Source organism: Notolabrus celidotus, chromosome 16, assembly GCF_009762535.1.
Source record: "Notolabrus celidotus isolate fNotCel1 chromosome 16, fNotCel1.pri, whole genome shotgun sequence".
Taxonomy (NCBI): Eukaryota; Metazoa; Chordata; class Actinopteri; order Labriformes; family Labridae; genus Notolabrus; species Notolabrus celidotus.
Genome location: NC_048287.1, coordinates 5,351,542 through 5,369,998, shown reverse-complemented (window position 1 = coordinate 5,369,998; position 18,457 = coordinate 5,351,542). Strand labels below are relative to the sequence as shown.

General features: G+C 39.8%; 1 protein-coding gene across 5 annotated transcripts in view; it reads left to right on the top strand.

The window, feature by feature from the left end:
- ptprua (protein tyrosine phosphatase receptor type Ua) overlaps positions 1 to 18,457 on the top strand; it is a 334,107-nt gene that overhangs the window by 263,854 nt on the left and 51,796 nt on the right. For all 5 annotated transcript variants that reach the window (XM_034704890.1, XM_034704892.1, XM_034704887.1 and 2 more), the window contains one exon: positions 14,154 to 14,230. In XM_034704890.1, coding sequence (XP_034560781.1) covers positions 14,154 to 14,230 — 77 coding nt within the window. The remainder of the gene's footprint in view (positions 1 to 14,153; positions 14,231 to 18,457) is intronic.

Genomic DNA, 18,457 nt, shown 5'->3' with positions numbered 1-18,457 from the left:
TGTTGCCATGGTGATGGGACCAGCTGTGTAACTTCTGTGTGACAGTTGATTTAGAATGGGATTCGTGGGGAAAAGTAAGGTCTACATATGCCGACACTATGCGATAACCGTAATAGCTATCAGAAAAAGGATCAAACCGTGAGCATCACAAGACTCTGATGAACACACTGATGTGTTTTTCATGTCTGTACAGTCAGAAATGTAGTCAGGGCAGCGAGTTAAGAAAAGTGAAACGTGTGCTCCCCTCCAGAAATATTTAACATTACGGCAGATGGCCGAGCAGAGAGACTTTCTCTGACAGTTGGTGACCTGCTGGCTCAACGGTACAATCTTTTGCTTTGGTTACCTCTTTGACAGAAGCAGGAGAAGACAGGGAACGTTTTGATGTCTTATTTGTGTATGTGGAGTTAATTGTTTGGATTTTATGGCAGTTTGTTTGGAGAATTTCAAAGATCTCATCAGCAGGCCTCACCCTCTGTCTGATGACATCACGTGCTCTGCTGCCATGAACAGTCCGCCATACACACCAATGTTAAAGTTAGAAAAGCAGCAAAAAACTTTATGTCATTTAAGCTGAAAAATATCAAAAACTATAAAAGATACAGAAAAATGTTGAATACAACATTAATAGCTGAAAGATTTGTGAACATTTTAATGCAAAAATGAAGGCTGTAAGTTGAAGTATGCTGAAGCTGTAGAATCTCAAAGTTGAATGAGTGAAAGGCAAATTTGCTGAATTCTCCCATCTGTTTCAATGTTAAAAAAAAGTTAAAAAAAGTTGAATAATTCAAAAAGTATAAGGGTTGAATATGTGAAAAGTAATAGCCTGCAAATGGTGAAGAAGCTGAATAGTTGAAAAGTTGAATGGTGAAAATTGGACAAAATTTGAAGGCTGTGAAAGCGGTCACGGAAGTGGAAAAATAATAAGAATAAAGTTGAATAACAATATGTTGAAATGCTGACTCAGCATTTCAACATAATTATGTTGAAATGCTGAGCATTTCAACATATTGTTATTCAACTTTATTATTATGTTGAAATGCTGAGCATTTCAACATATTGTTATTCAACTTTATTATTATTATTATTATTCCACTTTCCGTTACGCCTTTCACAGCCTTCAAATTTTGACCGATTTTAACCGTTCAACTTTTAAACTCTTCAGCTCCTTCTCCACTTTCAGGCTATATCTTCTCACATATTCAACCCTTATACTTTTTGAATTATTCAACTTTATTCAAACTTTATTTTAACATTGAAACAGATGGGGCGGAATCTTCAAATCCACTTCAACTTCTTCAACTACTACAGCTCATAGCTTCAGCATACTTTCACTTATACACTCCATTCAAACTTTAAACTGTTCACAAGACTTTCAGCTATCTACACATGTTTCACTTTTTTGATACCTTTCACAGTTTCACAGATTTCACCGTTCAAAAATTCATCAAATTTCAGCTCTTTCCTCACTTTAACATTGGTGTGTGTGGGGTGGAACTCTGGTGGGCAGAGTGAGAGGTTCAAAACTTAGAGTGGGCAGGCTGGAAGAACGATGGGACATGGCCTTTGGAAAAATTGCCAGAAAATCCACAAATTTCACTCCACATACACAAATAAGACATCAAAACGTTCCCTGTCTTCTCCTGCTTCTGTCAAAGAGGTAACCTAAGGAAAAGATTGTACCGTTGAGCAACCAGGTCACCAACTGTCAGAGAAAGTCTCTCTGCTCGGCCATCTGCCGTAATGTTAAATATTTCTGGAGGGCAGCACACGTTTAACTTTTCTTAACTCGCTGCCCTGACTACATTTCTGACTGTACAGACATGAAAAACACATCACTGTGTTCATCAGAGTCTTCTGATGCTCACGGTTTGATCCTTTTTCTGATAGCTATTACGGTTATCGCAAAGTGTTGGCATATGTAGACCCTAATTTACTCCATGAATCCCATTCTTAATCAACTGTCACACAGCAGTTACACAGCTGGTCCCATCACAATGGAAACAGTTAATGACAGTTGGAGACACAGGTGATTCAGATGACCTCATCAGTTCTGACTGACACAAAGACACACGTACACACATGTGATTCAGATGACTTCCTCAGTGAGTGACAAACACAAACACACACACACACACACACACACACAAGCACACACAGGTGAGTCAGATGACCTCATCAGTGAGTGACAAACACAAGCACGCATGCACACACACACACACACACACACACACAGACACACACAGGTGATTCAGATGACCTCATCAGTGAGTGACAAACAGAAACACGCACACACACACACACACACACACACACACACACACACACACACACACACACACACACACACACACACACACACAGGTAAGACATTTCCATAGTTTGTCAAGCAGTTTATAGGTGCTACTACTTCTAACACTTCAACTTCTTTTTAATTTTTCCTCTTTATTCACTTCTTCTCCTTTTTCACTTCTTCTCCTTTTTCTAGATTTTACCACTCCTTCACCTTTTTCCACTTCTACATTTTCCACTCCTTCGACTTCTTCTCCTTTTTCCAATCCTTCCACTTCTTCAACTTCCTCTCTTTCTACATTTTCCAATCCTTCCACTAATTCAACTACTTCCACTAATTCAACTACTTCTACTACTCTTCCACATGTTCAGCTGTGTTTCACAGCTTTCAGCCTTCAGCTTCAGCATTTCAACGCATTTGCTTTCAGGAAATGCAACATTTCTAGTTATGTTGAAATGCTGAGCATTTCAACATATTGTTATTCAACTTTATTATTATTATTATTATTCCACTTTCCGTTACGCCTTTCACAGCCTTCAAATTTTGACCGATTTTAACCGTTCAACTTTTAAACTCTTCAGCTCCTTCTCCACTTTCAGGCTATATCTTCTCACATATTCAACCCTTATACTTTTTGAATTATTCAACTTTATTCAACCTTTATTTTAACATTGAAACAGATGGGGCGGAATCTTCAAATCCACTTCAACTTCTTCAACTACTACAGCTCATAGCTTCAGCATACTTTCACTAATACACTCCATTCAAACTTTAAACTGTTCACAAGACTTTCAGCTATCTACACATGTTTCACTTTTTTGATACCTTTCACAGTTTCACAGATTTCACTGTTCAAAAATTCATCAAATTTCAGCTCTTTCCTCACTTTAACATTGGTGTGTATGGGGTGGAACTCTGGTGAGCAGAGTGAGAGGTTCAAAACTTAGAGTGGGCAGGCTGGAAAAAAAATGGGACATGGCCTCTGGAAAAATTGCCATAAAATCCACAAATTTTACTCCACATACACAAATAAGACATCAAAACGTTCCCTGTCTTCTCCTGCTTCTGTCAAAGAGGTAACCAAAGCAAAAGATTGTACCGTTGAGTCAGCAGGTCACCAACTGTCAGAGAAAGTCTCTCTGCTCGGCCATCTGCCGTAATGTTAAAAATTTCTGGAGGGCAGCAAAAGTTTCACTTTTCTTAACTCGCTGCCCTGACTACATTTCTGACTGTACAGACATGAAAAACACATCACTGTGTTCATCAGAGTCTTCTGATGCTCACGGTTTGATCCTTTTTCTGATAGCTATTACGGTTATTGCACAGTGTGGACATATGTAGACCCTAATTTACTCCATGAATCCCATTCTAAATCAACTGTCCCACAGCAGTTACACAGCTGGTCCCATCACAATGGAAACAGTTAATGACAGTTGGAAACAGTTAATGACAGTTGGAAACAGTTAATGGCAGTTGGAGACACAGGTGATTCAGATGACCTCGTCAGTTCTGACTGACACAAAGACATGCACACACACACATACTCAAACACACACAGGTAATTCAGATGACCTCATCAGTGATTGACAAACACAAGCACGCATGCACACACACACAAACACACACACACAGACACACACGCACAGACACACATTCACACACAGGTGATTCAGAAGACCTCATCAGTGAGTAATAAAACACACACACACACAAACACACAAAAACATACACAGACACACATATACACATAGGTGATTCAAATGACCTCATCAGTGAGTGACAAACACAAAGACACATACACACACACACACACACACACAGGTGATTCAGATGACCTCATCAGTGAGTGACAAACACAAGCACGCAGACACACACACACACACACACACACACACACACACACACACACACACACACACAAGCACACACACACACACACACACACACACAGGTAATACATTTCCATAGCTTGTCAAGCAGTTTATAGGTGCTAATACTTCTAACACTTCAACTTCTTTTTTAATTTTTCCACTTTATTCACTTCTTCTCCTTTTTCACTTTTTCTCCTTTTTCTACATTTTCCTACATTTTTCCACTTTATTCACTTCTTCTCCTTTTTCACTTCTTCTCCTTTTTCTACATTTTTCCACTCCTTCACCTTTTTCCACTTCTAAATTTTCCACTCCTTCAACTTCTTCTCCTTTTTCCACTTCTTCAACTTCTTCAACTTCCTCTCCTTCTACATTTTCTAATCCTTCCACTTCCACTAATTCAACTACTTCTACTAATCTTCCACATGTTCAGCTGTGTTTCACAGCTTTCAGCCTTCAGCTTCAGCATTTCAACGCATTTGCTTTCAGGAAATGCAACCTTTCTAGTTATGTTGAAATGCTGAGCATTTCAACATATTGTTATTCAACTTTAAACTTTTTATTATTATTTTTCTTCTTCCGTGCCGGGTTTCACAGCCTTCAAATTTTGACCGATTTTAACCGTTCAAATTTTAAACTCTTCAGCTCCTTCACCTCTTTCAGGCTATATCTTTTCACGTATTCAACCTTTATACTTTTTGAATTATTCAACTTTATTCAACCTTTATTTTAACATTGAAACAGATGGGGCGGAATCTTCAAATCCACTTCAACTTCTTCAACTACTACAGCTCATAGCTTCAGCATACTTTCACTTATAGACTCCATTCAAACTTTAAAATGTTCACAAGACTTTCAGCTATCTACACATGTTTCACTTTTTTGATACCTTTCACAGTTTCACAGATTTCACTGTTCAAAAATTCATCAAATTTCAGCTCTTTCCTCACTTTAACATTGGTGTGTGTGGGGTGGAACTCTGGTGGGCAGAGTGAGAGGTTCAAAACTTAGAGTGGGCAGGCTGGGAAAAAAATGGGACATGGCCTCTGGAAAAATTGCCAGAAAATCCACAAATTTCACTCCACATACACAAATAAGACATCAAAACGTTCCCTGTCTTCTCCTGCTTCTGTCAAAGAGGTAACCAAAGCCAAAGATTGTACCGTTGAGTCAGCAGGTCACCAACTGTCAGAGAAAGTCTCTCTGCTCGGCCATCTGCCGTAATGTTAAATATTTCTGGAGGTTAGCACACATTTCACTTATCTTAACTCGCTGCCCTGACTACATTTCTGAATGTACAGACATGAAAAACACATCACTGTGTTCATCAGAGTCTTCTGATGCTCACGGTTTGATCCTTTTTCTGATAGCTATTACGGTTATCGCACAGTGAGGGCATATGTAGACCCTAGTTTTCCCATGAATCCCATTCTAAATCAACTGTCACACAGCAGTTACACAGCTGGTCCCATCACAATGGAAACAGTTAATGACAGTTGGAGACACAGGTGATTCAGATGACCTCATCACTTCTGACTGACACAAAGACACACGTACACACATGTGATTCAAAGACACACGTACACACATGTGATTCAGATGACCTCCTCAGTGAGTGACAAACACACACACACACACACACACACACACACACAAACACACACAGGTGATTCAGATGACCTCGTAAGTGAGTGACAAACACACACACACACACACACACACACACACACACACACACAGGTGATTCAGATGACCTCATCAGTGAGTGACAAACACAAGCACACACACACACACACACAGGTAAGACATTTCCATAGTTTGTCAAGCAGTTTATAGATGCTACTACTTCTAACACTTTGACTTCTTTTTAATTTTTCCTCTTTATTCACTTCTTCTCCTTTTTCACTTCTTCTCCTTTTTCTAGATTTTACCACTCCTTCACCTTTTTCCACTTCTACATTTTCCACTCCTTCGACTTCTTCTCCTTTTTCCAATCCTTCCACTTCTTCAACTTCCTCTCCTTCTACATTTTCCAATCCTTCCACTAATTCAACTACTTCCACTAATTCAACTACTTCTACAACTCTTCCACATGTTCAGCTGTGTTTCACAGCTTTCAGCCTTCAGCTTCAGCATTTCAACGCATTTGCTTTCAGGAAATGCAACCTTTCTAGTTATGTTGAAATGCTGAGCATTTCAACATATTGTTATTCAACTTTATTATTATTATTATTATTCCACTTTCCGTTACGCCTTTCACAGCCTTCAAATTTTGACCGATTTTAACCGTTCAACTTTTCAACTCTTCAGCTCCTTCTCCACTTTCAGGCTATATCTTTTCACATATTCAACCCTTATACTTTTTGAATTATTCAACTTTATTCAAACTTTATTTTAACATTGAAACAGATGGGGCGGAATCTTCAAATCCACTTCAACTTCTTCAACTACTACAGCTCATAGCTTCAGCATACTTTCACTTATAGACTCCATTCAAACTTTAAACTGTTCACAAGACTTTCAGCTATCTACACTTATTTCACTTTTTTGATACCTTTCACAGTTTCACAGATTTCACCGTTCAAAAATTCATCAAATTTCAGCTCTTTCCTCACTTTAACATTGGTGTGTATGGGGTGGAACTCTGGTGGGCAGAGTGAGAGGTTCAAAACTTAGAGTGGGCAGGCTGGAAAAAAAATGGGACATGGCCTCTGGAAAAATTGCCAGAAAATCCACAAATTTCACTCCACATACACAAATAAGACATCAAAACGTTCCCTGTCTTCTCCTGCTTCTGTTAAAGAGGTAACCAAAGCCAAAGATTGTACCATTGAGCCACCAGGTCACCAACTGTCAGAGAAAGTCTCTCTGCTCGGCCATCTGCCGTAATGTTAAATATTTCTGGAGGGCAGCACACATTTCACTTTTCTTAACTCGCTGCCCTGACTGCATTTCTGACTGTACAGAGATGAAAAACACATCACTGTGTTAATCAGAGTCTTCTGATGCTCACGGTTTGATCCTTTTTCTGATAGCTATTACGGTTATCGCACAGTGTTGGCATATGTAGAGCCTAATTTACTCCATGAATCCCATTCTTAATCAACTGTCCCACAGCAGTTACACAGCTGGTCCCATCACAATGGAAACAGTTAATGGCAGTTGGAGACACAGGTGATTCAGATGACCTCGTCAGTTCTGACTGACACAAAGACACACGTACACACACACATACTCAAACACACACAGGTAATTCAGATGACCTCATCAGTGATTGACAAACACAAGCACGCATGCACACACACACAAACACACACACACAGACACACACACAGACACACATTCACACACAGGTGATTCAGATGACCTCATCAGTGAGTAATAAAACACAAACACACACACACACACACAGACACAAACATACACAGACACACATATACACATAGGTGATTCAAATGACCTCATCAGTGAGTGACAAACACAAGCACGCAGACACACACACACACACACACACACACACAAACACACAAGCACACACACACACACACACACACACACACACACACACACACAAACACACACACACAGGTAAGACATTTCCATAGTTTGTCAAGCAGTTTATAGGTGCTAATACTTCTAACACTTCAACTTCTTTTTTAATTTTTCCACTTTATTCACTTCTTCTCTTTTTTCACTTTTTCTCCTTTTTCTACATTTTCCTACATTTTTCCACTTTATTCACTTCTTCTCCTTTTTCACTTCTTCTCCTTTTTCTACATTTTTCCACTCCTTCACCTTTTTCCACTTCTAAATTTTCCACTCCTTCAACTTCTTCTCCTTTTTCCAATTCTTCAACTTCTTCAACTTCCTCTCCTTCTACATTTTCTAATCCTTCTACTTCCACTAATTCAACTACTTCTACTACTATTCCACATGTTCAGCTGTGTTTCACAGCTTTCAGCCTTCAGCTTCAGCATTTCAACGCATTTGCTTTCAGGAAATGCAACCTTTCTAGTTATTATTATTATTCCACTTTCCGTTACGCCTTTCACAGCCTTCAAATTTTGACCGATTTTAACCGTTCAACTTTTAAACTCTTCAGCTCCTTCTCCACTTTCAGGCTATATCTTCTCACATATTCAACCCTTATACTTTTTGAATTATTCAACTTTATTCAAACTTTATTTTAACATTGAAACAGATGGGGCGGAATCTTCAAATCCACTTCAACTTCTTCAACTACTACAGCTCATAGCTTCAGCATACTTTCACTAATACACTCCATTCAAACTTTAAACTGTTCACAAGACTTTCAGCTATCTACACATGTTTCACTTTTTTGATACCTTTCACAGTTTCACAGATTTCACTGTTCAAAAATTCATCAAATTTCAGCTCTTTCCTCACTTTAACATTGGTGTGTATGGGGTGGAACTCTGGTGAGCAGAGTGAGAGGTTCAAAACTTAGAGTGGGCAGGCTGGAAAAAAAATGGGACATGGCCTCTGGAAAAATTGCCATAAAATCCACAAATTTTACTCCACATACACAAATAAGACATCAAAACGTTCCCTGTCTTCTCCTGCTTCTGTCAAAGAGGTAACCAAAGCAAAAGATTGTACCGTTGAGCCAGCAGGTCACCAACTGTCAGAGAAAGTCTCTCTGCTCGGCCATCTGCCGTAATGTTAAAAATTTCTGGAGGGCAGCAAAAGTTTCACTTTTCTTAACTCGCTGCCCTGACTACATTTCTGACTGTACAGACATGAAAAACACATCACTGTGTTCATCAGAGTCTTCTGATGCTCACGGTTTGATCCTTTTTCTGATAGCTATTACGGTTATTGCACAGTGTGGACATATGTAGACCCTAATTTACTCCATGAATCCCATTCTAAATCAACTGTCCCACAGCAGTTACACAGCTGGTCCCATCACAATGGAAACAGTTAATGACAGTTAGAGACACAGGTGATTCAGATGACCTCGTCAGTTCTGACTGACACAAAGACATGCACACACACACATACTCAAACACACACAGGTAATTCAGATGACCTCATCAGTGATTGACAAACACAAGCACGCATGCACACACACACAAACACACACACACAGACACACACGCACAGACACACATTCACACACAGGTGATTCAGAAGACCTCATCAGTGAGTAATAAAACACACACACACACAAACACACAAAAACATACACAGACACACATATACACATAGGTGATTCAAATGACCTCATCAGTGAGTGACAAACACAAAGACACATACACACACACACACACACACACAGGTGATTCAGATGACCTCATCAGTGAGTGACAAACACAAGCACGCAGACACACACACACACACACACACACACACACACACACACACACACACACACACACACACACACACACAAGCACACACACACACACACACACACAGGTAATACATTTCCATAGCTTGTCAAGCAGTTTATAGGTGCTAATACTTCTAACACTTCAACTTCTTTTTTAATTTTTCCACTTTATTCACTTCTTCTCCTTTTTCACTTTTTCTCCTTTTTCTACATTTTCCTACATTTTTCCACTTTATTCACTTCTTCTCCTTTTTCACTTCTTCTCCTTTTTCTACATTTTTCCACTCCTTCACCTTTTTCCACTTCTAAATTTTCCACTCCTTCAACTTCTTCTCCTTTTTCCACTTCTTCAACTTCTTCAACTTCCTCTCCTTCTACATTTTCTAATCCTTCCACTTCCACTAATTCAACTACTTCTACTAATCTTCCACATGTTCAGCTGTGTTTCACAGCTTTCAGCCTTCAGCTTCAGCATTTCAACGCATTTGCTTTCAGGAAATGCAACCTTTCTAGTTATTATTATTATCATCATTGTTATAATTATATTTCTATATTTTTGATGATGATAATAATAAGTGGTTTCATGTATTTATTTCTTTATTCTAATTTTACTTCAGTTTCTTATTCTTTTATATTTTCTTTACCCATTAAAGTTCTATTTTGAATTCATATTAGCTTTAGAGGTAAAATCGGTCAAATTTTGACCGATTTTAACCGTTCAACTTTTCAACTCTTCAGCTCCTTCTCCACTTTCAGGCTATATCTTTTCACATATTCAACCCTTATACTTTTTGAATTATTCAACTTTATTCAAACTTTATTTTAACATTGAAACAGATGGGGCGGAATCTTCAAATCCACTTCAACTTCTTCAACTACTACAGCTCATAGCTTCAGCATACTTTCACTTATAGACTCCATTCAAACTTTAAACTGTTCACAAGACTTTCAGCTATCTACACTTATTTCACTTTTTTGATACCTTTCACAGTTTCACAGATTTCACCGTTCAAAAATTCATCAAATTTCAGCTCTTTCCTCACTTTAACATTGGTGTGTATGGGGTGGAACTCTGGTGGGCAGAGTGAGAGGTTCAAAACTTAGAGTGGGCAGGCTGGAAAAAAAATGGGACATGGCCTCTGGAAAAATTGCCAGAAAATCCACAAATTTCACTCCACATACACAAATAAGACATCAAAACGTTCCCTGTCTTCTCCTGCTTCTGTTAAAGAGGTAACCAAAGCCAAAGATTGTACCATTGAGCCACCAGGTCACCAACTGTCAGAGAAAGTCTCTCTGCTCGGCCATCTGCCGTAATGTTAAATATTTCTGGAGGGCAGCACACATTTCACTTTTCTTAACTCGCTGCCCTGACTGCATTTCTGACTGTACAGAGATGAAAAACACATCACTGTGTTAATCAGAGTCTTCTGATGCTCACGGTTTGATCCTTTTTCTGATAGCTATTACGGTTATCGCACAGTGTTGGCATATGTAGAGCCTAATTTACTCCATGAATCCCATTCTTAATCAACTGTCCCACAGCAGTTACACAGCTGGTCCCATCACAATGGAAACAGTTAATGGCAGTTGGAGACACAGGTGATTCAGATGACCTCGTCAGTTCTGACTGACACAAAGACACACGTACACACACACATACTCAAACACACACAGGTAATTCAGATGACCTCATCAGTGATTGACAAACACAAGCACGCATGCACACACACACAAACACACACACACAGACACACACACAGACACACATTCACACACAGGTGATTCAGATGACCTCATCAGTGAGTAATAAAACACAAACACACACACACACACACAGACACAAACATACACAGACACACATATACACATAGGTGATTCAAATGACCTCATCAGTGAGTGACAAACACAAGCACGCAGACACACACACACACACACACACACACACAAACACACAAGCACACACACACACACACACACACACACACACACACACACAAACACACACACACAGGTAAGACATTTCCATAGTTTGTCAAGCAGTTTATAGGTGCTAATACTTCTAACACTTCAACTTCTTTTTTAATTTTTCCACTTTATTCACTTCTTCTCTTTTTTCACTTTTTCTCCTTTTTCTACATTTTCCTACATTTTTCCACTTTATTCACTTCTTCTCCTTTTTCACTTCTTCTCCTTTTTCTACATTTTTCCACTCCTTCACCTTTTTCCACTTCTAAATTTTCCACTCCTTCAACTTCTTCTCCTTTTTCCAATTCTTCAACTTCTTCAACTTCCTCTCCTTCTACATTTTCTAATCCTTCTACTTCCACTAATTCAACTACTTCTACTACTATTCCACATGTTCAGCTGTGTTTCACAGCTTTCAGCCTTCAGCTTCAGCATTTCAACGCATTTGCTTTCAGGAAATGCAACCTTTCTAGTTATTATTATTATTCCACTTTCCGTTACGCCTTTCACAGCCTTCAAATTTTGACCGATTTTAACCGTTCAACTTTTAAACTCTTCAGCTCCTTCTCCACTTTCAGGCTATATCTTCTCACATATTCAACCCTTATACTTTTTGAATTATTCAACTTTATTCAAACTTTATTTTAACATTGAAACAGATGGGGCGGAATCTTCAAATCCACTTCAACTTCTTCAACTACTACAGCTCATAGCTTCAGCATACTTTCACTAATACACTCCATTCAAACTTTAAACTGTTCACAAGACTTTCAGCTATCTACACATGTTTCACTTTTTTGATACCTTTCACAGTTTCACAGATTTCACTGTTCAAAAATTCATCAAATTTCAGCTCTTTCCTCACTTTAACATTGGTGTGTATGGGGTGGAACTCTGGTGAGCAGAGTGAGAGGTTCAAAACTTAGAGTGGGCAGGCTGGAAAAAAAATGGGACATGGCCTCTGGAAAAATTGCCATAAAATCCACAAATTTTACTCCACATACACAAATAAGACATCAAAACGTTCCCTGTCTTCTCCTGCTTCTGTCAAAGAGGTAACCAAAGCAAAAGATTGTACCGTTGAGCCAGCAGGTCACCAACTGTCAGAGAAAGTCTCTCTGCTCGGCCATCTGCCGTAATGTTAAAAATTTCTGGAGGGCAGCAAAAGTTTCACTTTTCTTAACTCGCTGCCCTGACTACATTTCTGACTGTACAGACATGAAAAACACATCACTGTGTTCATCAGAGTCTTCTGATGCTCACGGTTTGATCCTTTTTCTGATAGCTATTACGGTTATTGCACAGTGTGGACATATGTAGACCCTAATTTACTCCATGAATCCCATTCTAAATCAACTGTCCCACAGCAGTTACACAGCTGGTCCCATCACAATGGAAACAGTTAATGACAGTTAGAGACACAGGTGATTCAGATGACCTCGTCAGTTCTGACTGACACAAAGACATGCACACACACACATACTCAAACACACACAGGTAATTCAGATGACCTCATCAGTGATTGACAAACACAAGCACGCATGCACACACACACAAACACACACACACAGACACACACGCACAGACACACATTCACACACAGGTGATTCAGAAGACCTCATCAGTGAGTAATAAAACACACACACACACAAACACACAAAAACATACACAGACACACATATACACATAGGTGATTCAAATGACCTCATCAGTGAGTGACAAACACAAAGACACATACACACACACACACACACACACAGGTGATTCAGATGACCTCATCAGTGAGTGACAAACACAAGCACGCAGACACACACACACACACACACACACACACACACACACACACACACACACACACACACACACACACAAGCACACACACACACACACACACACAGGTAATACATTTCCATAGCTTGTCAAGCAGTTTATAGGTGCTAATACTTCTAACACTTCAACTTCTTTTTTAATTTTTCCACTTTATTCACTTCTTCTCCTTTTTCACTTTTTCTCCTTTTTCTACATTTTCCTACATTTTTCCACTTTATTCACTTCTTCTCCTTTTTCACTTCTTCTCCTTTTTCTACATTTTTCCACTCCTTCACCTTTTTCCACTTCTAAATTTTCCACTCCTTCAACTTCTTCTCCTTTTTCCACTTCTTCAACTTCTTCAACTTCCTCTCCTTCTACATTTTCTAATCCTTCCACTTCCACTAATTCAACTACTTCTACTAATCTTCCACATGTTCAGCTGTGTTTCACAGCTTTCAGCCTTCAGCTTCAGCATTTCAACGCATTTGCTTTCAGGAAATGCAACCTTTCTAGTTATTATTATTATCATCATTGTTATAATTATATTTCTATATTTTTGATGATGATAATAATAAGTGGTTTCATGTATTTATTTCTTTATTCTAATTTTACTTCAGTTTCTTATTCTTTTATATTTTCTTTACCCATTAAAGTTCTATTTTGAATTCATATTAGCTTTAGAGGTGAGGTTGTTCGATCTGAACCAGTTGCAGTCCATGGAAGTGGAGGATTCTGTGTCATATCTCAATCTAATATCTTCTGTGTTATAAATAAAACTGGATGTATTGACCGATGGAGTTAAAAGGTTTTGTTGTTTCATATTTAGCCCTAAATGCTCCTTCATTCATTTCAGATGATCGCCATCGAGTGAAGCTCCACTCTCTGCTTGCCGACCCCAGCTCTGATTATGTCAATGCCAACTACATAGACGTAAGTCTCCTTCACTCTCATCTTCTCCTTCTCCTACTTCTTCTCTATCTTTGCTGATCCCTCTGCTCCCTCTCAACAGCTTGCACAAGTCTACTGTTATTGTTGCAGTTGACCCGGGTGCTTGATCATCTCCACATACTGTGTGAGGTTATGTCAAGCTCTCTTTTACTCAGAACCCATCTGTCATTTAGAATCTCATAACGCAGCGTTTTATCCGTGTGTGCCCCTACATGCAGGGCTTTGAGTCGAGATTTTATTGCAGCAACCCTGAAGATCCTACAAGAGCCCATAAGCTCAGAGCACCGAGCCACATGAATCATCCAGATGCTTTCGTAAGGCGACTTTGCGCTGCAATTGGACCCAATAAAACGTGGCTGATCCTTTCATCTACCTTCAGATATTTTGATCTCACCTACAGTTCTGCTTGAGTGAGAGTCTCAGGGAGTCTCTCCTGTCCCTGCAGTAGTATGCACTCCTGCCAGATCCAATCCCAGCTTTTTTGCATCAATTGGACCAACACTTTCACTTTTTCCTTCAGTGCAGGCCTGAGGTCTGGGCTCAGCTGCTCACTCACGGTGGAAGGGTCACTTAAGGGTGACAGTGAAATACTCGTATCACTCTGGACTCTGTTTTTGGACCTACCTGCTGAAGCCCTCATTGCAGGGTATGACACCAGTCCGTATGTTCCCTGAATGATCAATCACATCCTTTGTTTTCACTGTTTGCTGCACAAAAGGAAATGCAAAGTAGAAAGAGGATCTGCAGCGGGTGCCTGACTCAGCGTATGTGGGTGGTGCTTGTTAAGGCAGAACGTCAAAGCTCACAAGGCTCAGCAGGGCCACTTTATCCCCTTTAGTGCTCCATGAGGGCTCCATTAGTACCACCGCTCCGAGGACCTTTATGTCATTAACTGTGCCGTCTACAGCACTGCCTGCATGTCATGCCAAGACCCCTGGCTCACAACAGTGCAGTGAAACGAGTCCAATGATTCATGGAAGATGCCAAGGTGCAGAGAAAAGGAGCGTTGCTATTTTTAAAGGTTAACCTGAAAGCTTCCACCGCCCTATCCTCTTCTTCACACTCAGATTTCATGTTTTTGTTATGACTTTGGGAGCCATGATAGTTTTATTTTTGGGTCAAATCTTTGGTCGCTCCTTTCTTTGCAGTCTGTTGTGGACAGATTTCAAACGAACGTGAGATCATCCACACTTAACTCTTAAAATATGTATCGTTTGTTTCTACACAACCGATGTCGGGTGGTCTTTTTTTGCTCTGGTGCTCAAGAAAAGATTGGACCGTCCGTCACAACGATAATTTGTTTGGAAGAAATTAATGTAAGAATGGGAAGAAGGAGTTTTCATGGCTAAGCAGAGACACTGAGAAGCTTAATTTCTTTTTATGGCAGACAAATTATCTTTTGTCTTTGTCTTCCTTTGTGTCTGAAGGGACAGGATAATCAGTTTATTCACATTGTCAACCTGAAGTATCCATTAGAGCTGACACAATACCAGATTTTCATAATTATCATGACCCAAAAAAATCCTGATAATGATATTTTTGGGATATTTATGGAAAACTTTCTAATGATGTTCAAAGTTCTGTTTTATCTGCTGTACCAGCCCCGTGAGAGAAACTTCTAATCAAACGAAAACTCGCCGTCCTTCTTCTTCTTCTGCGTGTGAGCGTAAACACATAAACACATAAACACATAAACACCCCGTCTTTTTTACAAAACTCAAACACCCCAAAGTGGTGCAGAAATGTAGTGGAGTAGCTTGCTTTCATCCATCATGTCTGAGGAGATGATGGATGAAAGCAAGCTACTCCACTACATTTCTGCAGTAGAAGCCCCACTGTGGTGAAAGCTAGCTAGCTAGCTGGATCCTGCGTCTTCTTCTTCTGCTTCTTCTTCCCTTCGGTTTATGGCAGGTGACAACCAGCTAAAAAAAACACTAGCAGCCCTTTCTTACCCCTTTTGGACCAACGCAATCCTTGTTCTAGTTCAGGGCTGGTGCTTGTGCTGGTTCAGAGCTGGTTCAACTTGTGAACCAACTCAGCACCAGTTTGTTTTTCCACCCATGACGTCACTTCTACGTGACCGCTTTTTACCAGCAGCGTTACCGCGAACTTTCCCTCCCAATAACAGCAATGGTGGACAACGTAGCACGCTTGCTGGTGTTGCTCCTGGCTTTTCGTAATCACACAAGGTCCCAAAGAGAACTTATCCAACTTTACCAACTCTCCTGTGCTACTCGTCGTGCTTTACATGGACGGCAACTTCACCCCTTGCCCCTGACGTAGGTTCTAGACCAGCTGAGAGTTGGTGCAGCTCTGGAACCTGTTTTCCTGGCCGGGAGCCAGTTCTCTTGCAGGCGAAACACAAAAAAAATTGTTCTAAATTGAGCACCGGCTACGAACCGGCCCTGATACTGCCTCGGTAGAAAAAGGGTAACTATGAACCTTTTGGTTGAATGGCATTACCATATGCTAATTGTATAGCCCAATATCAATATTTAATGTTTTCAAAAGATGGTTATCATCACTGGCGGTATGTTGCTGAATGAAGAAGAATCACTGTTTGGGTTCCCAAACTTTTCAGCCCGCGACCCCCAAAATATAGGTGCCGAAGACACGCGACACCCACTGTCCCTCAAGGTGATTTAATGTGGCTTCATTTAGCTGGTCTGCAGAAAATGTGCCTACCTATAAGAGCATGTGGATGTGTTTACTAACCCTAATCTTAGGAGTCATCTGGCAACAAACAGAGGCAGAAATGTCATTGCATTTTCTATTTTCAAGGTTTTATTTCAAGTTGAGCTACTACTTTTGTCAATATTTTTTTACTATCATGGGTAAAATGTACCATTTTTAGATCATTAAAAAAATAATAATTCTGGAAGACATCTCAGAACCCCCCCATGTGTGTCTCGCACCCCCCAGGGGGTCCCTACCCACACTTTGGGAACCCCTGACCTACTGGACACATTTTCCAACCACTTGCCTTGTAGTTCCCAAGAGGTAAAATTTTATTTATACTCAGTTCATTTCAGGAATTTCTGAAAAACTCATTACAATATTACTCTTGTTTAAATGTACAATGATGTGATGCAGAATGAATAAAAACTAAATCAAAATCACACTTTTTTAACTATTTGTTAAACACCACTTCCTTATGAAACCTTACATATGACACAAAAACTGTTTTTTAATTAAACTAACTTAAGAAAATCACCTGATTATTCTTTGACTAGAATCTGGCAGAGATTGGTGTATGAACCTTACACATCACACATGTTTTGTGATTGAATCATTGTTCAATGTGCTTTCCTGGGGAGAAAATGGAGGGTGTGAGGAAGTGTTGTCTTTGGGGGCCTTCATTTAGAGGCTGCTCTGGAGGGTTTTCTTAAAGAAAAGTACTATACATAGACCAGAGGCCTTTTAAGAAACACAGGCGGTCATACAATCTGATAGATTATTTACAAACTGGGATTTTAACCTGACGGATTTGGCAGGAAAACAATGAGCTGTAAACTTCCATTCAAGTTAACACCTACTTCCTGCAGCTCTGACCTTGTTTACATTGAATTATTTGTGCATTGAGGGGTTATTGCAAGAACTATGGTGTCCTCACTCTTGCTTTGACCTCCGTAATAAGTGCTTTGGATGATCTGGATAAAGGACTGACTTGTTGAAAGCCTGTCTGATCATCGCACTGTTCAGCATCAAACGTGTTTCCAGATCTCAGCATTGTAGCTGCTGAGTATAATTTATGAAATGTCATTTGCAGAGAAACATGGGGATTAAAGGCTTCTGAACATTATTCTCTCCACAGGTCCTCAAGGCAAGCTGCTCTCTAACCATTTCATTACCGTCTTTTCCTGGTCTTTAATCACAATAACTAGCTCTTGTTTCCCTCCCTACTTTCCTTCTTTCTCTTTCTCTGTTTTCCGTCCCCCCGTTTTCAACCTTTTGGCATCTCTTAGATTCGGATAAACAGGGAAGTAAGTACCTTGCTTCTCTTCTCTTTCCATCTCTGATTCTTTTTCATGCTGCCCCTTCTCGCTGTCCCTGCCAGCCCTCCATGGCTTCCCACCAGCAGCTGATCTTCCTTCCCTTTCCTCGCTTTGAGCTGCTGAGCCTGTCTGCCTTTTAGCCATCACTTTTCCCCTGAGTTAATTTTTCCTCCAAACTTAGTTCAGCAGTCTCTCTGTCCTCTTTCATCCATAG